General features: G+C 36.8%; 1 protein-coding gene across 2 annotated transcripts in view; it reads right to left on the bottom strand.

Moving 5' to 3' along the window:
* Positions 1 to 20,328, bottom strand: part of PCDH15 (protocadherin related 15) — a 791,076-nt gene that overhangs the window by 585,017 nt on the left and 185,731 nt on the right. For both annotated transcript variants that reach the window (XM_037066919.1, XM_037066920.1), the window contains exon 3: positions 8,496 to 8,561. In XM_037066919.1, the coding sequence (XP_036922814.1) occupies positions 8,496 to 8,561 (66 nt within the window). The remainder of the gene's footprint in view (positions 1 to 8,495; positions 8,562 to 20,328) is intronic.

Raw genomic sequence — 20,328 nt, 5'->3', positions numbered from 1 at the left:
TTTATTTATCTACATCTCAGATGTAGAGTTATTCTGAGATTTCTTAATGAAAACTATCAAAGAAAATGACAAATACTATTTATGTTAGCAATAAAACAATGATGGAGAATAGAGGTGAAACAAAAGTGCTTTTTTTTTTTAAGGAGAGTAATCTTTTTTTTTTAAAAGATTTTATTTATTTATTTATCTTTAGAGGGGAAGGAGAGAGGGAGAGAAACATCAATGTATGGTTGCCTTTTGTGCATCCCCTGCTGGTAGTTAGCCTGCAAGGAACCCGCCTGCAACCCAGGCATGTGCCCTGACTGGGAATCGAACCGTGATCCTCTGGTTCACAGGCCCGCCCGCGCTCAGTCCACAGAACTATGCCAGCCAGGGCCCCAAAAGTGCTTTTAGAAAGCAATTTTTTAAACCAAACATTTAGAACTATCCTTCCCAAAAGAAATATATACCAGATTTCCCTCTTCCTTTTATTTTTATGAGTTAAGTTCTGTATGTTTTTTCAAAAGCTTAATATGTAAGATTCTATCCTGTCTCTCATATTTTATTTAATACATAAATTATCTGGACACACTTTGTTATGTGCTTTATTTGAAACAACCAGAATACTTATCATAAAATGAGAGAGAGAGAGAGAGTGAGAGAGAGGGAGAGAGAGAGGGAGAGAGAGAGAAAGAGAATGAAATTCAGGAAGTCTTAAACAGGTATTCTAGTTCAGACACATTGGAGAAAAACAAACAAACAAATAAACAAACAAACAAGAAGCATGGCATAAGGACCAGTCCAGATAAGAATTTCAACCTTTAATAATATTTCTCTCAAATATTTACATAAGCAAGGACTGTGTCTATGGCAACTAGTACTGGAACATTTTTCCACCTACTATGCATACCTAGCACCTTCAACCTGTTGGTCATACCCTCGATCTTTTCACTTTGCCCCAGAGGAACACTGTCACCTAGGTCGCTTGATACTTGCCAATTTGGTTCCTCAGTTCCTTTTCTTCCCAATATCTGATGCAGTCTTGTCATCTTGTCATCATCGTCAAAGGTTCTAGTCATCTACTCTGATATTTGACTCTAACCTATGTCTTCTACTCTATAGTCTAACCTTTGTTTACTCTGATTGCTCTTCTTGAAAAACTGTTCAGCTACTTTAAATCTCGCTTTCTTTAGGGAATGAACAAGCAGAATAAAGATTAAAAAAGGGGAGGATTGTGAAAACTTATATGTGAAAAAATTGTATCACATCTCTCTTTGAACCATGGGAATATTCATGAAGACATGCTGGTTATTTAAAATCTGTTTTATTCCCAACAGTACATGGCCTCTTTTACTAGCACTGTGAGTCACTCTACTGGGGACTTCTTAGAGGTCTGCAGGGCAGAGTTTGGCTAACTCCTTACTATAAATCAGAGAGATACAGAATTGGCAACTATAAAGAATAAAATATGTCAACGTAAAAGTTTAATATACTCCTCTGCCAAGCCTAGTGATTTCGACAATGGAAGGAAAAGGCTGACAGGAGCAACTTCTAATATCCCTTAATAACTGTTTCAAATGAAAATCCAACCTCTGTATTCCTCCCCTCCCCCTCCTAGCTGTATGACCCACAGAAACTCCAGGGAAGGAATGACCAAATGAATGCATTGTTTCTTTATACCACCTCCTCTATCTCCCTGGAAGCACGTAAGGAAGGGTCTATAATATTCATATCAGTTCCCACTTTGGCCCTGGAAATTGCCCTAATAAGGGCAGGAAAACATTTTTATTCAATTGGCTCTGGCACTGTTTATTGGCAGCTGCCTTCAAATTGTGAAGACACTCAACATCATCTTTAATTTCTCAAATTTGCTGTGAACACACAATAGCTTCTTAATATTACATCCATAAAGGCCATTTAGAATGGACCTTCTAATCTCTCACATAGTGATACCCTTTCACCTCTGAACCTGTCCAATTCTGTATAATCATAGTGTTGTGTTCAAGCCATAACTAAAACAATATCTGATCCCCTTGACTCAACACTGCCTGTGTATTTATCCAATTCTGAGAATCAGTGAGAACCACTTGTTCCCAGGCTTGTTTGAATGTCAGTCCATCGTGGCTGTAAAGCAGCCAGGACTCTGATTTGGCAGGCACTCAGAGCAGGCTGTAAATTGTTCCCTTGTAACTGCTCCCGGCCTTGCTCCTTCCAGTAAAAACTCAATGCCATCAGCAGCTCAGAATCCCGTGAAACTAGAACATATATTCCCAGATAGATTATTTTAAGACTTCATTTTTAGAGCAGCTTTAGGTTCACTAAAAAAGTGAAGTAAAGATACCAAGACTTTTCATATACCCTTTGCCCCTACACAGGTTAGCCTGTCCCGTTATCAACACCACTCACTGGAATGGAACGTTTGGGCTGACAATGCAAGTCAACCCCGCACTGACATATCATAGTCACCCAGCATCTACAGTTTACCTTAGGTTTCACTCTTGGTGTTATGCATGCAGTAAGTTTTACACATGTATGATGACATAGCCATCATTTGAATGCAGAATATTTTCTCTACCCTAGAAATCCTCTGTGCTCTGTCTACTCATTTTTTCCTTGCCCACCCCTAGCAATATTGATCTTTTTTTATTTTATCCATCATTTTCTTTTACCATAGATTCACATACTGGGATTATACAGTATGTAGTAGTGTACAGCCTTTTCAGATTGACTTCTTTCACTTGGTAATTAGATATTTAAATTTCTTCCAAGTCTTTTCATTGGTTGATAGCTTTTTTTAAGCACTGAATTTGTCTGGATGTACTACATTGTATTTATCCATTCACTTGCTGAAAGACATCTTGCTTGCTTCCAATTTTTAGCAATTATGAATAAACTTGCTATACCCATCCACATGCAGGATTTGGATTTTCCAGAAAGAATTTTTGAAAATTCTCATTTTATTTAATGAGATGATATGTTGTAAGTCAGTTTCTCTGTATATATTCCCCCTTTTAAGTGTAATTATCCACTAAACATGTTCTATATATTAGCCCAAGTGCTTTCTGATAGTTTTCAGGAACCAACATATATCTTTTTATGTGTTGAATTTGTGCCCTTACAACAGAAACTTGCTTTCTCTGGTAGTTGTAATGAAAATAAACTTAAGACATGGCTTGCCTCTCCACACAACCACATCAAAGTTACAACCAAAATATAGAACAGCTCAGAACCACCAGGACCACCAGAAATCAAGTTGAATAGAAGCCTGACAACTATGGAATGAAAAAAAACTGTATTTATCCAGATTGGTAGAAGGGGCACAGATGCAGAATGGGCTGGTCCCTCACTCATGTATGGCAGATAAAAATTTGGAAGGGTATCTTGGGATTGAGGAGTCCCAGCCCCACACCAGGCCACCCAACCCAGGGTTCTAGTGCTGGGAAGATAAATCCCCACAACCAGGGCTGGAAAAAAACAGTGGGAATTGAATCAGTGGAGGAAATTGCTGGAGCCCCAAGCAGTTCCTCTTAAAGAACTCACCCAGGACAGACATACCAACTCAGACTTACTCCCTCTGAGCTCCAGCGCCTGGGAGCAGCTTAAAAGGCCCCAGTGGCATACAGGGAGAAACTGAAATGCCTGGCATCAAGATGAGCAGAGGCCATTGTTTCTTTTCTAAGCTCTCCCCACACAGAACCGGCAAGCTGGTGCCATATCTGAGACTCTACCAACCTGTCTAATACTCTTTGACCCACCTTGGAGATCCTCAGAGACTCCACCCCACCCAATTTAGGCATCCACCCAAACTGCTTTTCCATATGAATGGCTAGTCTTGGCTCATGCTTCAAAACTTCCTAAATCCTCTCAAACAAGCAACAGCTGGTCTCAGGGAGACCCAGGCGCACACTAGCAACAGCCAGCCTAGATTTTGGTTTTCCCTGGGAATCTCCAAGCATAGCACAAAGTAGCATCCATCTCAGATTGCTTTAGAGCTCAGACAAGGTGCCCCCAGCAAAATACAAGTTGGAGCTGACCTTCACCTTCGCCACACAGGAAAACCCAGGGCCAGGTACAGACCACTTCAGAGACCTCCACCCTGCCCCTGCACAGTTGATCCTCCACAGAGGGGAGAGGTTTATGGTAAGAGATCACGGACAATCCTTGTAGTTGACTGGCCTGGATAAATCCCTCCCATTGACCTGCCAGTAACAACCAAGGCTCAACTTTAAGAGGAGTGTGCATTCAGCCCACAAAAAGGGTGCACCAAGTGCCCACCTTGGGTGAGAGGGGAGGCTGTGCCACTGGACCCTACAGGACACCTACTACATTTGTCCACACTACCAAGACATTGAGTCAAAACAGTTCTATCTAATACACATAAACAAATAGGGAGGCTGAGAAATTGAGTAGGCAAAGAAACATGGCTCAAATGAAAGAACTGATCAAAACTCCAGAAAAAGAGCTAAAAAAAATGGAGATAAGCAATCTATCAGATGTAGAGCTTAAGACACCTGTTATAAGAATGCTCAAGGAATTTACTGAGAATTCAACAGCATAAAAAAAGATCCAGTCAGAAATGAAGATCCAGATTCAGTCAGATTCAGAATATAATAATTGAGATAAATAACATTTACAGAGAATCAACAGTAGAGTAGGTAAAGTCAAGACTCAAATCAATGTTTAGGAACATAAGGAAGCAAAAAACAACCAATTAGAAAAAGAAGGGGAAAAAGTCCCCCAAAATGATGATAGTATAAGCAGTCTCTGGGACAACTTCAAAAGCTCCAACATTCACATCATAGGGATGCCAGAAGAAGAGAAAGAACAAAAAATTAAAAATCTATTTGAAAATATAATGAATGAAACCTCTCTAATTCAGTGAAGAAAATAAACATGCCAGGCCGGGGAACACAGTGTTCCAAACAAGATGGATGCAGCATTGGTTGGTGCGGCTCAGTGGATTGAGTGCCAGCCTGAGAATCCAAGAATTACAGGTTTGATTCCCAGGCAGGGCACAAGCCTGGGTTGCAGGCCAGTTCCCCAGTAGGGGGCACATGAGAGGCAGCCACACATTTTGAAGTTTTTCTCCCTCCTTTTCCCTCTCTCTAAAATAAATAAATAAAGTCTTTTTAAAAAGATTGATGCAAAGTGGCCCACTCCAAGACAAAATTCAAGATAAGGGGAGAATCTTAAAAGCAGAAAGAGGGCTTGGATGGGAGTAAAAGAAAACTGTACTTGAACAACAATTAAATAAAAAAATAAAAATAAAAATAAACAGAAAGAGAAAAAACAGTTACCTACAGAGAAGCTCCCATAAGACTGTCAGCTGACTTCTCAAAAGAAGCTTTAAAGAGGCTGGAAGGGATTGGCAAGACATATTTAAAGTCATGAAGAGCAGAGACCTACAGACAAGATTGCTGTACCCAGAAAAGATATCATTTAGAAATGAAGGGCAGATAAAGAACTTTCCAGACAAGAAAAAACTAAAGGAGTTCACCATTATCAAATCATTAGAATATGGAATGTTAGAGGGACTTATTTAAGAAAAAAAGATCAAAATTATAAACAATAAAATAGCAAAAAATATGTATCTATCAATTCAAATTGAATCTAAAAAATGAGTAAACAAAAAGAACAGAGACAGAACCATGAATACAGAGAGCATTTTGATGGTTGCCAGATGGGAGGGGTATATGGGGGAATGGGTGAAGAGGTGAGGGGATTAAGAAGCACAAATAGGTAGTTACAGAATAGCCATGAGAATATAAACTACAATATAGAAAATGGACATGAAAAATGTTGGGGTATTGCCTGATGAAGTGAGGGTGCTGGGTGGAGGTGGGGGCAAAGGTAGAAAAATTGGGACAACTGTAATAGCATAATAGATAAAAGAGTAATTTTTTAAAAAACGAACTCTTGGTTGAGACCAAGGATGATATAGTGAATCTATTATCAATACACTGCTGAAGAAAATGATCAATGAGGGGGAAAATCTAATAGGACTCAGGATAATGAAGTTTATAAATCTCCACCTCTTAATTTTTTAACTGTTTCAAACATTTACCTATGTGCAAGTGCATGTAGCACACATATTCACAAAAAGAGAAATTACTGCCATCCTACAGGGCATAAAAGTGTTGAAAGATGCAGATGCATGTTACAAGTCATGGCAAATCTATAAGTGTACCTCAATGATTTTTATGAAAAAGTCAAGTATATTTTAAAAAACTGAATTATTTAAAAGCTATACTTTAGTAGAGAATATATTTATCAATACAATTATTTAGTAGTAAAAAACAATAGAGCAAGATGAAGGCAAGTTGACACCCAATAAACTTACTACTTAAGCCTAAAAAATTATTTGCTATGACATACTTTTAAGAAGCCCTGGGGCCTTTAAAAATGAGTGTTTATTATACTGGTAGACTAAGAAATCCACGTGTTTTATTACTACCATTTAAAACGCCAAAAAAGGAAATCAAGAGACTTTAAGAGCAGTACTAGATTGATTTATTAGGACATTTCTTAGATTGCCTAAAAAAATTATATAATGATATTTTCATGTATTGTTTCCTTTGGACTTTTAAGATAAGGATGATTACACACTGCATTATAATATCTGGCAGAGGTCCATTTGATCACCCTATATCAGAAATTTAATGTAAAAGAGAAATGTAAACCATTTAGTCTCTGAATTGGTTATTTATACTTTTTATGATACACTCAGATAACTTTGGCAGCATTCTGAGTAGTTAGCAGTTTCTTTAAAATATGCCAATTAAAGGGCAAGTTACTGCACTGTATCATGTCACATTCTTCTAAAACTAAAACATTGAGCTTTTACAATATGCCACTATACAGGCAACGTCCTTATAGAGTTCCTGAGATCCTGTGAAAAGTGGGATCTAATCAACATAACAGGAGATAAAATATCATTATATTCAGGACTATAGTTACCATGTTGGTAGAATAAGTTCTGTATAGAATCACACATTAAAACAAAATTATGTATTTAAATTTGATGCTTTAGCTCAGCTCAGCTTATACATTCAAGGAAGTTGGTGAACAATAGAAATAAAATATAGTTTGGTCTTCTGTCTTTTAAAAAATATTTCTGGTTTAAAAATCAAACTGTTTTCATTGTAGAACATTTAGAAAATACAGATTTGTTCACAGAAAAATAGTCAACCATAAATAAGCCATAATTGTACATGTGAGGCAGAAAGTTTTTTCTGGTATAGTATTTTATATATGTTTCCTTTTCTGCAGACACATTCAGAGCTTATATCGAATTTGCTCAATATATGCTTAATAATGACATTTTACAAATTAAAAAAACTCAAATTTTTGTCATTTTTAAAGTTGCTAGATTTTAGTATAATATTTAAATTTGTTTAAACAGAGGTCAGCAAAGCTGCCGACATTTTTTAACCCATTCTAAAGGATGTGGAAAAAATATATTCCGATTCTTCAAAAAAGTAAAGGGATATTTTTAATGCTAAACAATAAATTCATAATAAAGTGAACAATACAGATATTATGTATATTATGGAAGTTTTCAAAATATATGTAGGTTGAATTCTATGAAAAATTCTGTTCTTGTATATTTGACAATTCATTTTAAAAATATGTTAATTTGGAAAACACAATGCTTAGAACAGACAGAAATTACAAATCAAACAAGAGGAATGAAAGGTTCATTATAGAATTAGTAGACAAAATAAGCCACAGAGAACACTCCCATAATTAGAATGGTTTGAACTAGAAACCAGCAGTCAAGAGAAAGTATTATTTCATGACTACCTAGTAGAGGATAATCTTTAAATATTTGTATATTAAAGTTTAGGGATGCTAAAAAAGTGTTGTGAAAAAAGTTCTAATTATATTTATTTTTGTTTTGATGAGGACCTTTATCCTTTTAAAGACCTTAATATGAATTTGGTATTAGTTATTAATCATGGCAAACAATCCATGTGAAAATTCATATTTTTTGATGTGCTCTACACTTTCTGTCAGTCTTTGTTCCCATGAACTTTCAGTTTTCTCTTTAACCATTGCTTAATCGTTATGTCTAATAAACTACAGATCCTGATCCATAACAGATTTTAGCCAATTTAAGTTAGCAGTGTAAGACTTACCTTGTAGTTCACTTCTTTGGACGAATGTAATGTATTTCAGTTAGATGACTAAGTGGTTTTATGCATAATAGTCAACTCTACCTATTGACAAAGAAAAATTGCAGCCAGTGTCTGGATGCATTCCTTGACTGAAATGAATCAAATGACTTCTTCACAATCAAAACTAAGCCACTATCTAGTTTCTCATAATATACTCCAAGTAAAGCAATACCCGAACATGGCATATTTAAACTCGTCTCAGGGAGAAATTCAAGGGGAGCTATTTGTGAGTTTGGGTTGACACTTTCATTTAGTACTTCCACACATAACAAATAGAGCATTGAAATGAGAAGAAATCCCTCTTAGATAAGTCACTTGTAAAACAGAAAGCTCACTCACCATTCCGACTCTCTTCATCGATAGCAACTATGGTAGCTGGCGGTCCTCCCCTGGCTAGTTTGCAATCTAAAGAGAGAAAACAACCAAGGGTAAGAAGTCACAACTACAGGAGCACTCACTCTGAGATCAAATTCATTGAGATGTATATTGACACTTAAAATGAAAAATTGTACAATCAAATTATGCATCATTACTTTTAACAACTTTTTATTAAAAAATTCATGAGCCACAGAGATTGCTTACTATGTCATAACACAGTCACTTTGTATATCATGAAACTATTCAAATATTACTGAGAAAACACCAGCATAGACCATGGGAGAGCAAAAGTTCTTCAGCACAGAGATAATGGGATGGTAACTTAACCCAAAGAAATAATATAAAGAAATGATTAACAAGGATAAGTTGTAATTAAAGCTTTACAACAGAAACAAACATAATTGGGTTTTAATTGTGATCAAGAGTCTAATTAAAAAGAGTTAATAAAATGTTAACAATATTCTAAAGAGAATAAAACAAAGACAGACAAGCGATGCTCATGAGGTTGTTTGGAATTTTTATTTTTGTCATCTTACCCTCATATTGCCAGTCTGGAGTCAAAAGTATAGAGTCATCAATGGAAGCAGATCAGAAAAATGAAAGAAGGAAAGGAAGAAAGAATACATGTATACATTTAGCAAGAATTTACAGATACAAATAGCATCATATAATAGCAGATATATCGCCAAATAATTTGAGGAAAATATGTCAAATCCTTATAACAAACCTGAAATTATATTATAATATTAACACCTTAACTTGAAAACATATGCCCCTTGGAAATGATATACAATATATGTATATGTTTCTTATAATAAGTAAATACAAATTATTTAGCAATAGTCTATTATTCTATGTTGAGCAAACCTCAAAAATAGTGCCTGCCAATCAGTACTGAAGGCTAATTCACTACTTCAAACAATACTAATTCGCTGCCAAGGATCTCAGGATAATAAACATACAAATTGTATCATAAGCTTTGATATTCATGATAATTAAAATGTGAAGGCTTTGCTTGCGAGATGTCAAATGTTGACTTCAGAGACATACAGCAATCTCCTAGGAGGTACTGGTGATCCTGATAGGGGTGTGTTCTGCAGGTAAACTTACTTGGGGGCATTCCTGTGACAGCAGCATAAATTAAATTGACCTAAAGCCACCCCAGCATAGGTGTTAATTGGGAGATGATTCCAAGGTTTATTGTTTATTTATTTATGACAATTCTATTTATTATGCACATGGGCATGAATACTAAAGACTTTGACAAGAACTATTCTATACTGTACGGTACGTGCCCTCTCAAATAAAGCTTAAAATCACAGAGATCTACAATCTTTCACCCTTGTCAATATTCAAGCCAAGAAACAACATTTTTGGATCTAAAATATGTGGTACTCATAACACTATCTCCTCTTCCTCACCCCTCTCCTAATATAGCACAGCTGCTCACTATATGTCACTTTTTCAATGGTTTCCTCACCTATCTCCCAGAATTTGTTTTCATATTTCATCCATTTTTGTTCCATAAAAATTATTTTTGGCACTCAAATCCGAGGTAAAATAATGGTATTTATTGGCACAAAAACAAAAGTGTTTCATCATTTAAAGATTTTCTGAACTAAATCATTTGGGATAACATTTCAAAGGATGTTATGGTCTCCACATCCTTTGGAATTAAGCACTATGGCCTCCTGTCACATCAGATACCTTACTCATGCTGGAATATGCCTTGTATTTTTTGGAAAGTTTCATGACCTAGATTAATTTCTGTCTCTACACCTGCCTGGCAGATATCTGCTTCTGTTGGTGAAAATAGATTTCACCTCTACCATGAAAACTCACCCAAACCTCAATCAGAACTTATCTTTTCTTCCATGTTTTTATAATATTTTATTTACCTAGTTTCTTATTCTATTTTGCACTCAACAAGTATTTATTGAGTCAAACTGTACATGAGTTACTATTGAAACTACTATGTGCTAAAGATTGGAATCAAAATCAACAATTCCTTATTTCAAGGATCTCAGGGGGGGAAGATTAGAACATAGATAAAAGCAACAATACAGGTTTAGTACAATGTGGTGTATGTGGAATCATTTAAGAAACTCACTAACAACACAAGTGATTAGATTAAAAAGGAAAATACATATGGGAGTGGAAATGGGATAGCCAGGAGGCAGAGATAATTTGTGAGGAAAGAGTAAATAAATTCTGAACACTTCTTACTAGAAGAAATTCTTAAATTACCAAACATATCTCCCATTTGTATTTCAGACAAAAGTAACTTTTTAGGACTATTCAGGCTACTGCCTTAGTTAAGAGCATCATCATTTAAGATAGTAAAAAGAAGTTGTATATTTGTATATGAATATTGGTAGAGGTACAGATATATAATCAATGACTTTTTGGAGCAAGCAGGATAAAGGAGAAATAAAAGAGAAAGTTGGATACAAATAGTTAAAATGTTTTCCAGTTGGTTACTATAAAATTTATGGGCACACTTCCTTTATACAGCTAATCCAAGTTCAACTCCCCATACCTCAGCCCTTCCTAACTCCTTTACCGTTTCCACTCCATAGTTCATTCTCCAGCCATCATAAACCAAGTTCATGTTTGCAGTGCCATTTACTGAAACTTCCTTTTCTGATTTCCCCAGTTGACTTCTATTTCTCTTTCAAGAATCTGGCAAAGCACCACTTCTTCCTGAAAAAGCTTCTTTCTTCTTAGCCTATGGCCCAGGGGTATCTGACTTTTGGCATCCCCGGGCCACCCTGGAAGAAGAGTTGTCTTGGGCCACACATTAAATACATCGCCACATGTAATCGTAAAAATTCTCATAATGTTATAAGTAAATTTACAATTTTGTGTTGGGCTGCATTCAAAGCCATCAGGCCACAGGATGGACACTTGTAGTAGACTAAATGTCTCTCCTTTGTATTTCTGCAGTACACAGTACACTCCTCTGGAAAATATTGTATCTTCCTCACAACTCCTTTAGACCAAGTATGTGTCACATTCACCTCAATAACCTCAGAACCTGGCAAGAGTTAGTCCTGAAGGTTTGCTGAACTTTCCCTGAACCACCGTCTGCCCAGCTACAAGCTCCTATAAACACCCCCATGGGAGCTACTCAGAAGTCTGTTCTCATTCTTCATTCACCAGTGGAAACAGCCCAGGAACAAAGGCTCAGCTACATTTCCTCCCAGTCAGACCCTTCTAGATGACTTCCACTAAGCTTTACTGATCCAGCAGGTTCCAAATCCCCCAATAAAATGTTTTCATGTCCAATAAATACTTTACCTATTCTGGATCCACCAAACATAATTAATTCTTTAAAGATTCACAACATTAATGAAGAGAGATTAGTCAGATGCATAAAAATAACCTATTAATAACATTGTTCATAACACCCAGTGTTTATTTTGAAATGATGCATTCATGAAAGTATAATTAATTAGTTTTAAAATGCACAAAAATGTTTAATAACTAGTATATTCAGAATTATTTTGAAAAAAGTAATTATGGATGAAATAGCCAGGGACTATTAAGTATGCAAAATATCCAGATGAAGATCAAAGTGAAGACTAAAAAGCAATTTGGGGGCCTGGTGATTCTGTTCTCTATGGTACATGGATAATCTACCACAGAAAACACAGGTTAGCTGATGACACTTGTACCTTGGAAATTGACTTCCTTAATCTATTTAATTTCACCCTTGACTGTTTTGGTTTAATCACAATTTTATTGTTTTCCATGACTCAAATTTCTAACTGCTTAGGTCCCTACCTGAGTCTCACATCCAATTTGTTTTAAACCACAAGATATGAATACAAATACTTGAATGCTCAGTGTAACTTATTTTTTTGAATTTGTTATCGAGCTAAAAATAACCTCATACAACAGGTCAAAGTTAAAACCAAAAAGAAGATGGAAAAGATAAATAATGCCTGGTTTCAGAGGCACTGAACCTATGATACATCGTCCTTACTACGGCTGCCTAAAGCTTATGAGTGTGGACAGACAGGGCACACAAAGGCAACAATTCAGAATTGTTCAGAGATGTTCATTCCTTACCTGGAAGAGAGAACAGCCAGGAAAACCTTCTTATGTTAGCCTATTCTCAAAACTTCCTTTTAAGGCCAGCATGTTTTCAGTAAAATTTCAAAACCATTTACTTCCCCCCCCATACTAATATGACAATTTTATATGAGAATGACTTGCATATCATATTTCCTGCTCAGACAACACAGGCGCTAGCAATTCGAAAGGTGCCTTTAATGTAACATCACAAGTCAAAATTCAGGTGCTACTCCCAGGCAACAGCTGGCCTCTTCCAGTGTGTATTAGTTTAGTGAATGGCACAGTTTTGCACCATTTGCATAATTCAGAAACCTGGGTAACCTTTGAGCCTGCCCATCTCCCTCACTTTCCTATGCTGAATTCATCAATAAATCCTGAGTTTAATTCCTACAGAAAACAGACAAACTCATATCCACCTTCTTCTCTCAATCCTTGTTGTCATCATACTAATATAATCTCTTAGCTAATCAAAATTGTTTTAACTGTTCTTCTTACAGGCAGTCTTGCCACACTCTTTAGTTTAATCTTCTATATTTAACCACAATAATTTTTACAAATAAAAACACACTTACCTTTTAATATTTTGCCATTGCTTTTAGCATAAAAAGTATTTTTATGGTCTATACCATTTGCATATAGTTTTAAGATAAAAACCAAAATATATGACCTACAAGGTCCTAAATGATAATAGCCTTCTCCTTCCTCTCCAGTCTCATCTATTTCCATGTTCTTACTTGCTCTCAGCATTCCAGACAGATTTGTGTCCTCTTTCTTAATCACTGTATACAAAATCCTGAGCTACCGCTAGACCTCTTCATATTGTCCTATTTTTTGTTTCTAATCTTTACATTCAACCTGTCATTCATTTACATTGTCTTTAGATTTTACCTTGTGCTAAAAGAAACCAATTCTCAAAGAAACCATTTCTGATCCTCAGGTTTCCTGGTATACTCTCATAACTCCAGATCCCACTATTAATTTATGAATATCTGATTCCTCACCGGCTAAAATTCAGTAATAACACAGACCTCATGTCTCTTCCTCAGAGTTGTTTCCCCAGAGAACAAAGTGCCGTGACACAGTTGATTCTCAGCAACTAGTCATTGAATGCCACAATGAATAATTTGCAACAATAAAAGAGAGAAAAAAACCCTCTAAAACATGAACTACCTTTTTCTCAACTAAATGCACAACGATAAAAGAAAAACAAAACTCTAGAATATAAACTACCTTTTTTTTCTTTCTAAACTTTGAAATGCCATTCTGGTATACAAGTAATAGGGGAAGAATGGGAAACAGATTGGTTGTCCAAAAATAGAATCACTGATGCTATTTCAGCATAAGTGTGAAGCAGAGCAGGGTGTGCCACCCCAAATAGGCCACTTTGGTAAGAGAAGTTGGAGGCAAGGTAGAACCTGCAGACTTAGGGAAAGTGTTTTACCTCCCTTTAGCAACTTAAAATAATTTAGAAAGGACATCTGTACCAGAAAGAGGAGCTATTCTAAGAAATAACTTTTTTATCTGGGAGACTTACTGCATGGAAGGTCAAACAGTTGCTCCTCTCCTTTTTCTGTGAATTCCTTTTTTCCCCTTTGAACCTCAAACCACTATCCCTTGCCATAGGTCAGGATGCTACCGAGCAGAGGTCCAAGGGTGGGGGCAATACTTGGCCCACCTAGGGATGCCAAAAACTGCTACAGAACAACAGGGGCCCTTCCCAAGGACAGTATACTAATACCTACGGGGCTTGTCTGTCCAGTGCCAGAGGAAACACATCTCTCAATGACAGAGATTTGTGAAAAGGAAAGGAAAAGTTTATTTAAAGCTGTACAGACTTAAAGTAGTGACCCAATGTCCCCATTAAAATATCAAAGTCCTTTAGGATACCCACAGACACCCACAGCACTTCCTTCTCCCCCTGCCCTAATTTGGGGTACCGTATCTCAGGAAAAGAAGCACACGACTGTGTTTCAGGCTGCAGGCACCATCAGCTGTGTCACTATCCAGGCAAAATCTAATTACTCCAAAGTTATGTGGCACTTTCTCATAGTCTACTGGCAAAGAGTTCTTTGTACCTATTTTTCCAGGCAAAGTCTCTCTTGCTTCTTAGGCGACGCGGCCAAAGGGAGCATCCCAAAGCCACGTGGGCCTCTTCTACCAAAGCTGCAGGGGTCTGCACTCCACCAAAAGTGGGTGTCTTTCTTCTTCACCTAGCTGCAGGAGTCCCCACTCTGCTAAAACTGTGTGGCTCTCTCTCCCACCTGGGCAAGAGAGGGTCCTCATTCTGCCCCAAACCATATGGCTCTCCCCTTTCAATGGCTGCCGCATCTGCGTTTAAATCTCTACACCAGTCCTCCTTTGCAGCCCCATTTCTGACTCCTCCTATAATCAGTTACACCTGCCAGGACTCCCATATCCTCCCAGCTTTACTGGGCTGCCAAAGTGAGTCTGGGCAGGTGTGGCCCCATGGCGTGGAGTCAATCAACTCAAAGCTCTCATGCAGGAGCTGTAACTCGGGGGACCAGCCCCCAGTTACATGCTGGGTAGAAGTCACTTCCTTCTCCCTGGCTCAAAGCATGGCCACAGCTATTTAACATATCTGTGAAACCAGTTAAAGGTTATAGATATGTTAAATGACCATTCCAGAGGTTAGCTGCAAAACTGTTACTATGCAAAACAGCTCTCAATAGCTCTGCTCTATTTGTCCCTTCCCCCCGGTGTGGGGGTGGGTAGTGAGGACATCTTAATATCTCCTGGAAATCTTGAGTTCTGGACCCCATTCCAAATCCTTTTTTAGGACTCCCCTCTAGCTGCACCTGTTACAAGAATGGTATACATAAGCCTCTATTGCCTGGCTGTTTTGAGTCCCATATCTTTGTAGAACCTTGAATTGTTTGTTCTCCTATTGATTTGTTGTTGTTTTTGTTTTTCCCACTTGATGTCTCAGCCAAGAATCTAGGAAGTGTACAGAAAAAAATTATTTTCCCTCCTTTACAGGGATAGAAAAAATTGTAGGAATTTGGGTTTTTTGGTATTAGCTATAAAAGATCATAGAAAGCTCAGAACAATGGAATAACTATCCCAATAACAGTGGAATAATGAAAAATGAAGAAAGAGAACTTTTTACTTGGTTATAATTGCCTATAGTTTCTATTAGAGTTTTACATTCTGATTATCCAATTGCCTGCACTGAATGACTATTTGAGAGCAATATTACTCCAATATTCTATTAATAGCAATGATGTATTTCAAGTACTTTCATGATTTTATCAAATGAACTAAAGGAAATAAAACTCAAAGACCTCAGATACCAAAGCTGTTATACTACCAAAGATCACAAATATTTTTGTATAACATTCAAATGTCTATTAAGCTATTTACTTACCAGCCCCGCACTATTTTCTAGCACTAAGCAGAGTATTGGACATATTATAATCATTCATTATATTTGTTGAACTAGGGAATATCATCTTTGATGATCAATGAATAAAAGAAATAGCCCATTCAATCCTTGTAGGAGACTCTTCTGCTTGGTGTGGGCCCAGCTCCCACTGCGAGATGCACAGGACCCACTCCCACGGATAGGTTCTCCTGAGGGGAATCAGGCCTGCAATGTGCCTAGGCCACTTTGGCTCTTGCTTTTTGCTAAAAACCCCCTCACCCGGATTTGTGACAAACATTTACTGCAAAATAACTTCCTAAAATCCATGCTAAACCTTCCAAGGACTAGTGTAACCAGTTCAACCACTTTTGCCTTTTCATTTGCAAATACCCCTCTTCCATGATGTGATTAGTGGCATTGGCTCCTTTGTTCTCTGTAAAAGGTAAAGCGAACCTGAGCACAGTAAATGAGGATCACCATACTGTGCGGAGAAACCCAATAAAAGCCTGTCATGGTGGAGGCAGAGGCTTTTGCTCCCCCTGAGAGAAAAAAACATGCTGTCCCTTTTCCTCCACTGGACTCAGTAGTCCATGTGAATATCTCATTTCACCCATAATGATTCGGACACTGCAGGCCGGTGTCTGAATCAAATCCTTACTATTAATAATTTCAAATCATTTGGGAGAGTGTTTTAAGATGTTAAAGGTGCCCTGGTTGGTATAGCTCAGTGGATTGAGTGTGGGCCTGTGAACCAGATGATCGCGGTTCGATTCCCATGGGCACATGACTGGGTTGCCGGCCAGTTCCTGGCAGGGGCTAGTTCCCAGCAGGGGATGCACAAGAAGCAACCATACATTAATGTTTCTCTTCCTCTCTCCTTCCCTTCCTCTCTAAAGATAAATAAATAAAATATATTTAAAAAAAGATGTTAAAGGAATTTATTCTTAGCATAGTATGGAAGTTAGGAATATGTGATTTATAGTCAGAAAACCTAACTTTAGATCCTAACTTTGGCTTTTAATAATTGTTTAATATTGAACAAATTATTACTTTCTTATACCTCATTTTATATAAATAGGCATAATAGTAAGTATAATACCTTATAGATTTATTGCAACAAGGGTAAATGAGATAAAAATCTATGATTATTTCTTAGATTAGTGCCTAATGAAATGTACAGGCAGAAAAAAAAGACACCTTTAATTTTTACAATACCATTATTTTTAGAATAAATCTATTGGGATAGCCACTCCTATTTTTCTTTTTTGTCCTTTGATCAAAAGATAATAGAGAATCCATTGGCTTTTTCCAAAATATTTAGTCAGGGATGATCTTATTTTAAGCATGTGACTGTGAAGTGCATTCTCATTAAGACTAAAGTGACATAAAATGTCTCTGGTGATCTGCACAGAAATAAGTTGGAATTCCTATTCCAGATGTCAATCAAGAGACGTTATCTTGGTTTGAGTTTGTATAGCAAATACAATCCCTGAACTCCAGGTTTAACAACTAAAGGGTTCTTGCCGTCATCTGCTGATCCCCCTGTACTCTCTAAAATTACTGATGTCCAAATCATCAAGCAGAAATATCAAGAAATAGTTACAGATTTTTCTGAAATTGCCAATCACCACGACAGTCTTCTATTATTAGTCTGTATGTTCACCGTCACCTCCTATTCGAAGCTTACACTGTGCACACACACACACACACACACACACACACACTGAGTCAGCTGCTCATATAAAGCATTTATCCTCTCAAAGGAGAAAATGCTCTCTCTGAATTTCATGCTGCAAAAATGTTTTATTTTCAATTTGCTTGTCACAATCAGCAGCAGAGAGACTATTCTAATTTTTTTCATTTATTTTTCAAACATTCACTTCAGGAAAATATGTATAGAAGTGAAATTTTAAAAAAGATTTTACTTATTTATCTTTAGAGGGGAAGAGAAGGAGAGGGAGAGAAATACTAATGTATGGTTGCCTCTCATGTGTCCCCTTCTGGGAACTGGCCTGCCACCCAGGCATGTGCCCTGACTGGGAATTGAACCGCGATCCTCTGGTTTGCAGGCCCACACTCAATCCACTGAGCTACACCAGCCAGGGCAAATTTTAAGACAATCTTATTTTATATAATGACTCTCTCATTAAAACACACACACACACACACACACACACACACAAAAGCAGGAGTTTGACCCTTGAAACTTATCTTCTAAAGCTACAGTCAATAAGACATGAAGTTAGACCACACTCGAAAAAAGCAAAATGAACTGCTGTACTAAAGGGCATAGCAAGTAGGTCATTTTCAATTCAAGAACAGGATATGCTCTTTATAATTATGAGAGTGAGCAGTTTTTCACCTTGGATTATGCCTACTTTGGGATATTGATTATTTTTACCTGGTTATTGTTAAGGAAAAAAGAAGCACAAAAAAACCCCTGGACTTTTAGATAGAGGACCTGTTCAAGGAAGTGAGATATCATCATAGATAACTACAGTTTAATGTAAATTAGTGTGTGATAGGGAAGAACCTAAAAGACCCATTTGATCAAAGTCCTCTGTGTCCCATTGTTAAAGATGGCCCTGCTAATATTTGCTTACCAAATATTTACATATTCATCTCCAAGTAAATTTCTTTTCTCCCCTTTGAGATCTCAAACCACAGCCCCTCTTTATGCTTTGCTCAATGTGGTGCTTAACCCTAACTGCTTCGTTTGTCTGGAGGCCCCATATTCTTCTAGAGCTCCTAGCTGCACATTCATAATAAATGTGCTTGTTTTTTCCTGTTAATGTCTCATTTTGATCTGATTATTAGACCAACCAGAGAACTTAGAACAGTAAAATAAATTTTTTTTTTCCCCACGATTTTTCCACCAGCATTAGCACTTAGAATTTTCAACTTTTTTCATAGAGGGAAGAAGGTCTATTTTATGATGCCTTAGTGTCATCATTAATTGGATTATAGAATTTGATTAAGATGCTCCAAGCACATGGTCTTGAAATGACCACTGAAGAGGAAGGGTCTTTACAAAATCGTATTTTCTGTTATTCTAAGATCTTCCTAAAAGGATTTTCTTGTTGGGTAGCTTGTTTGCCATAGTATCCAATTAGTCTGTATGTTTCATAAATGAAATATAAAGGATAAAGGAAGAGATAAGGGCTCGTGTCAATGACTAAAACACATTATTGGAGAAACGCTTTGTGAAAAGCTATTAAAGAGTTTATATCCGAATTATTTCTGAAAGCTAATTTGTAACTTTATTTTATAATTATTCTTAATGAGGTAGCTCAGAGAAAATTCTCAATCATGATTCTTACTAAGATATTTAACAAGATCCAACAATAAAAGCTTACAGCACCACACCTCTTTAAATTACATTGTTCAGAAAGATTCTTACAGTATTACTTACAGCCTCTTTAAGCCAATTCTGTGTTTCAAGCCAATTATGAGTACATAAACTATCAACACAAGAGCAAACTCTGTAGATTAAATTACAAAAAGTTAAGCATTTGGTTACTTGCAATATGTATAAAAGACTATATATTCATGTAAATATTATATTCATTTTCTTTTTTCCTAGCTTTATTGATATATTATTTTTATATAATGTAGATTTAAGGTATAAATGTGATGATTTGATACATATATTGTGGAATGATTACCACAATAAGGTTGTAAACATCTCCATATTTTCATCTAATTCCTTATTTTTGCGATAGTAACATTAAGAGCTACTCTCTGAACTCAAACATATAATATAGCATTGTTAATTAGAGTCATCATGCTGTATATTAAATCCTCAGAAGTTTCATTTTAAAGCTGGAAGATTGTACCCTTTGACCAGCATCTCTCTATTTTCCCCACCGTCCAACCTCTGGCCACCAACATTCTACTCCTGTCACTGTGAGTTCAGCTTTTTTAGATTCCATCATGTAAGTGAGAGAAAAACAAATTTTTTTCTTTATCCATTTCTTCATCTATTAATCTGCAGATGGACATTTAGATTTTTTCTATATCTTCGATGAACGTGGGCTGTTAGTATCTCTTTGATAATAATATCATCTCCTCTGTGTATATACCCAAAAGGGGAGTGGCTAAAGCATAAAGTAGTTCTAATTGTAATTTTGTGAGGAAACCATACTGTTTCCATTGTGGAATACACCCCTTTCAACCCCCACTGACAGTGTACAACGGTTCCTTTTCCCTCATCCGCACTAATACTAGTTGTCTTTTTTTTCTGTTTGGTAATATTTGTTCTGAGAGGTGTGAGGTGAGATCTCACTGTGGTTTGGATTTGCAATTCCCTGATGATTTGTAAGGCTGAGCATC

This window comes from Sturnira hondurensis, unplaced genomic scaffold, assembly GCF_014824575.4.
Source record: "Sturnira hondurensis isolate 20B ecotype Veracruz unplaced genomic scaffold, ASM1482457v3 Scaffold0016684, whole genome shotgun sequence".
NCBI classification, from domain to species: domain Eukaryota; kingdom Metazoa; phylum Chordata; class Mammalia; order Chiroptera; family Phyllostomidae; genus Sturnira; species Sturnira hondurensis.
The sequence above is the reverse complement of the archived record's forward strand: the minus strand, read 5'-3'. Positions and strand labels throughout refer to the sequence as shown.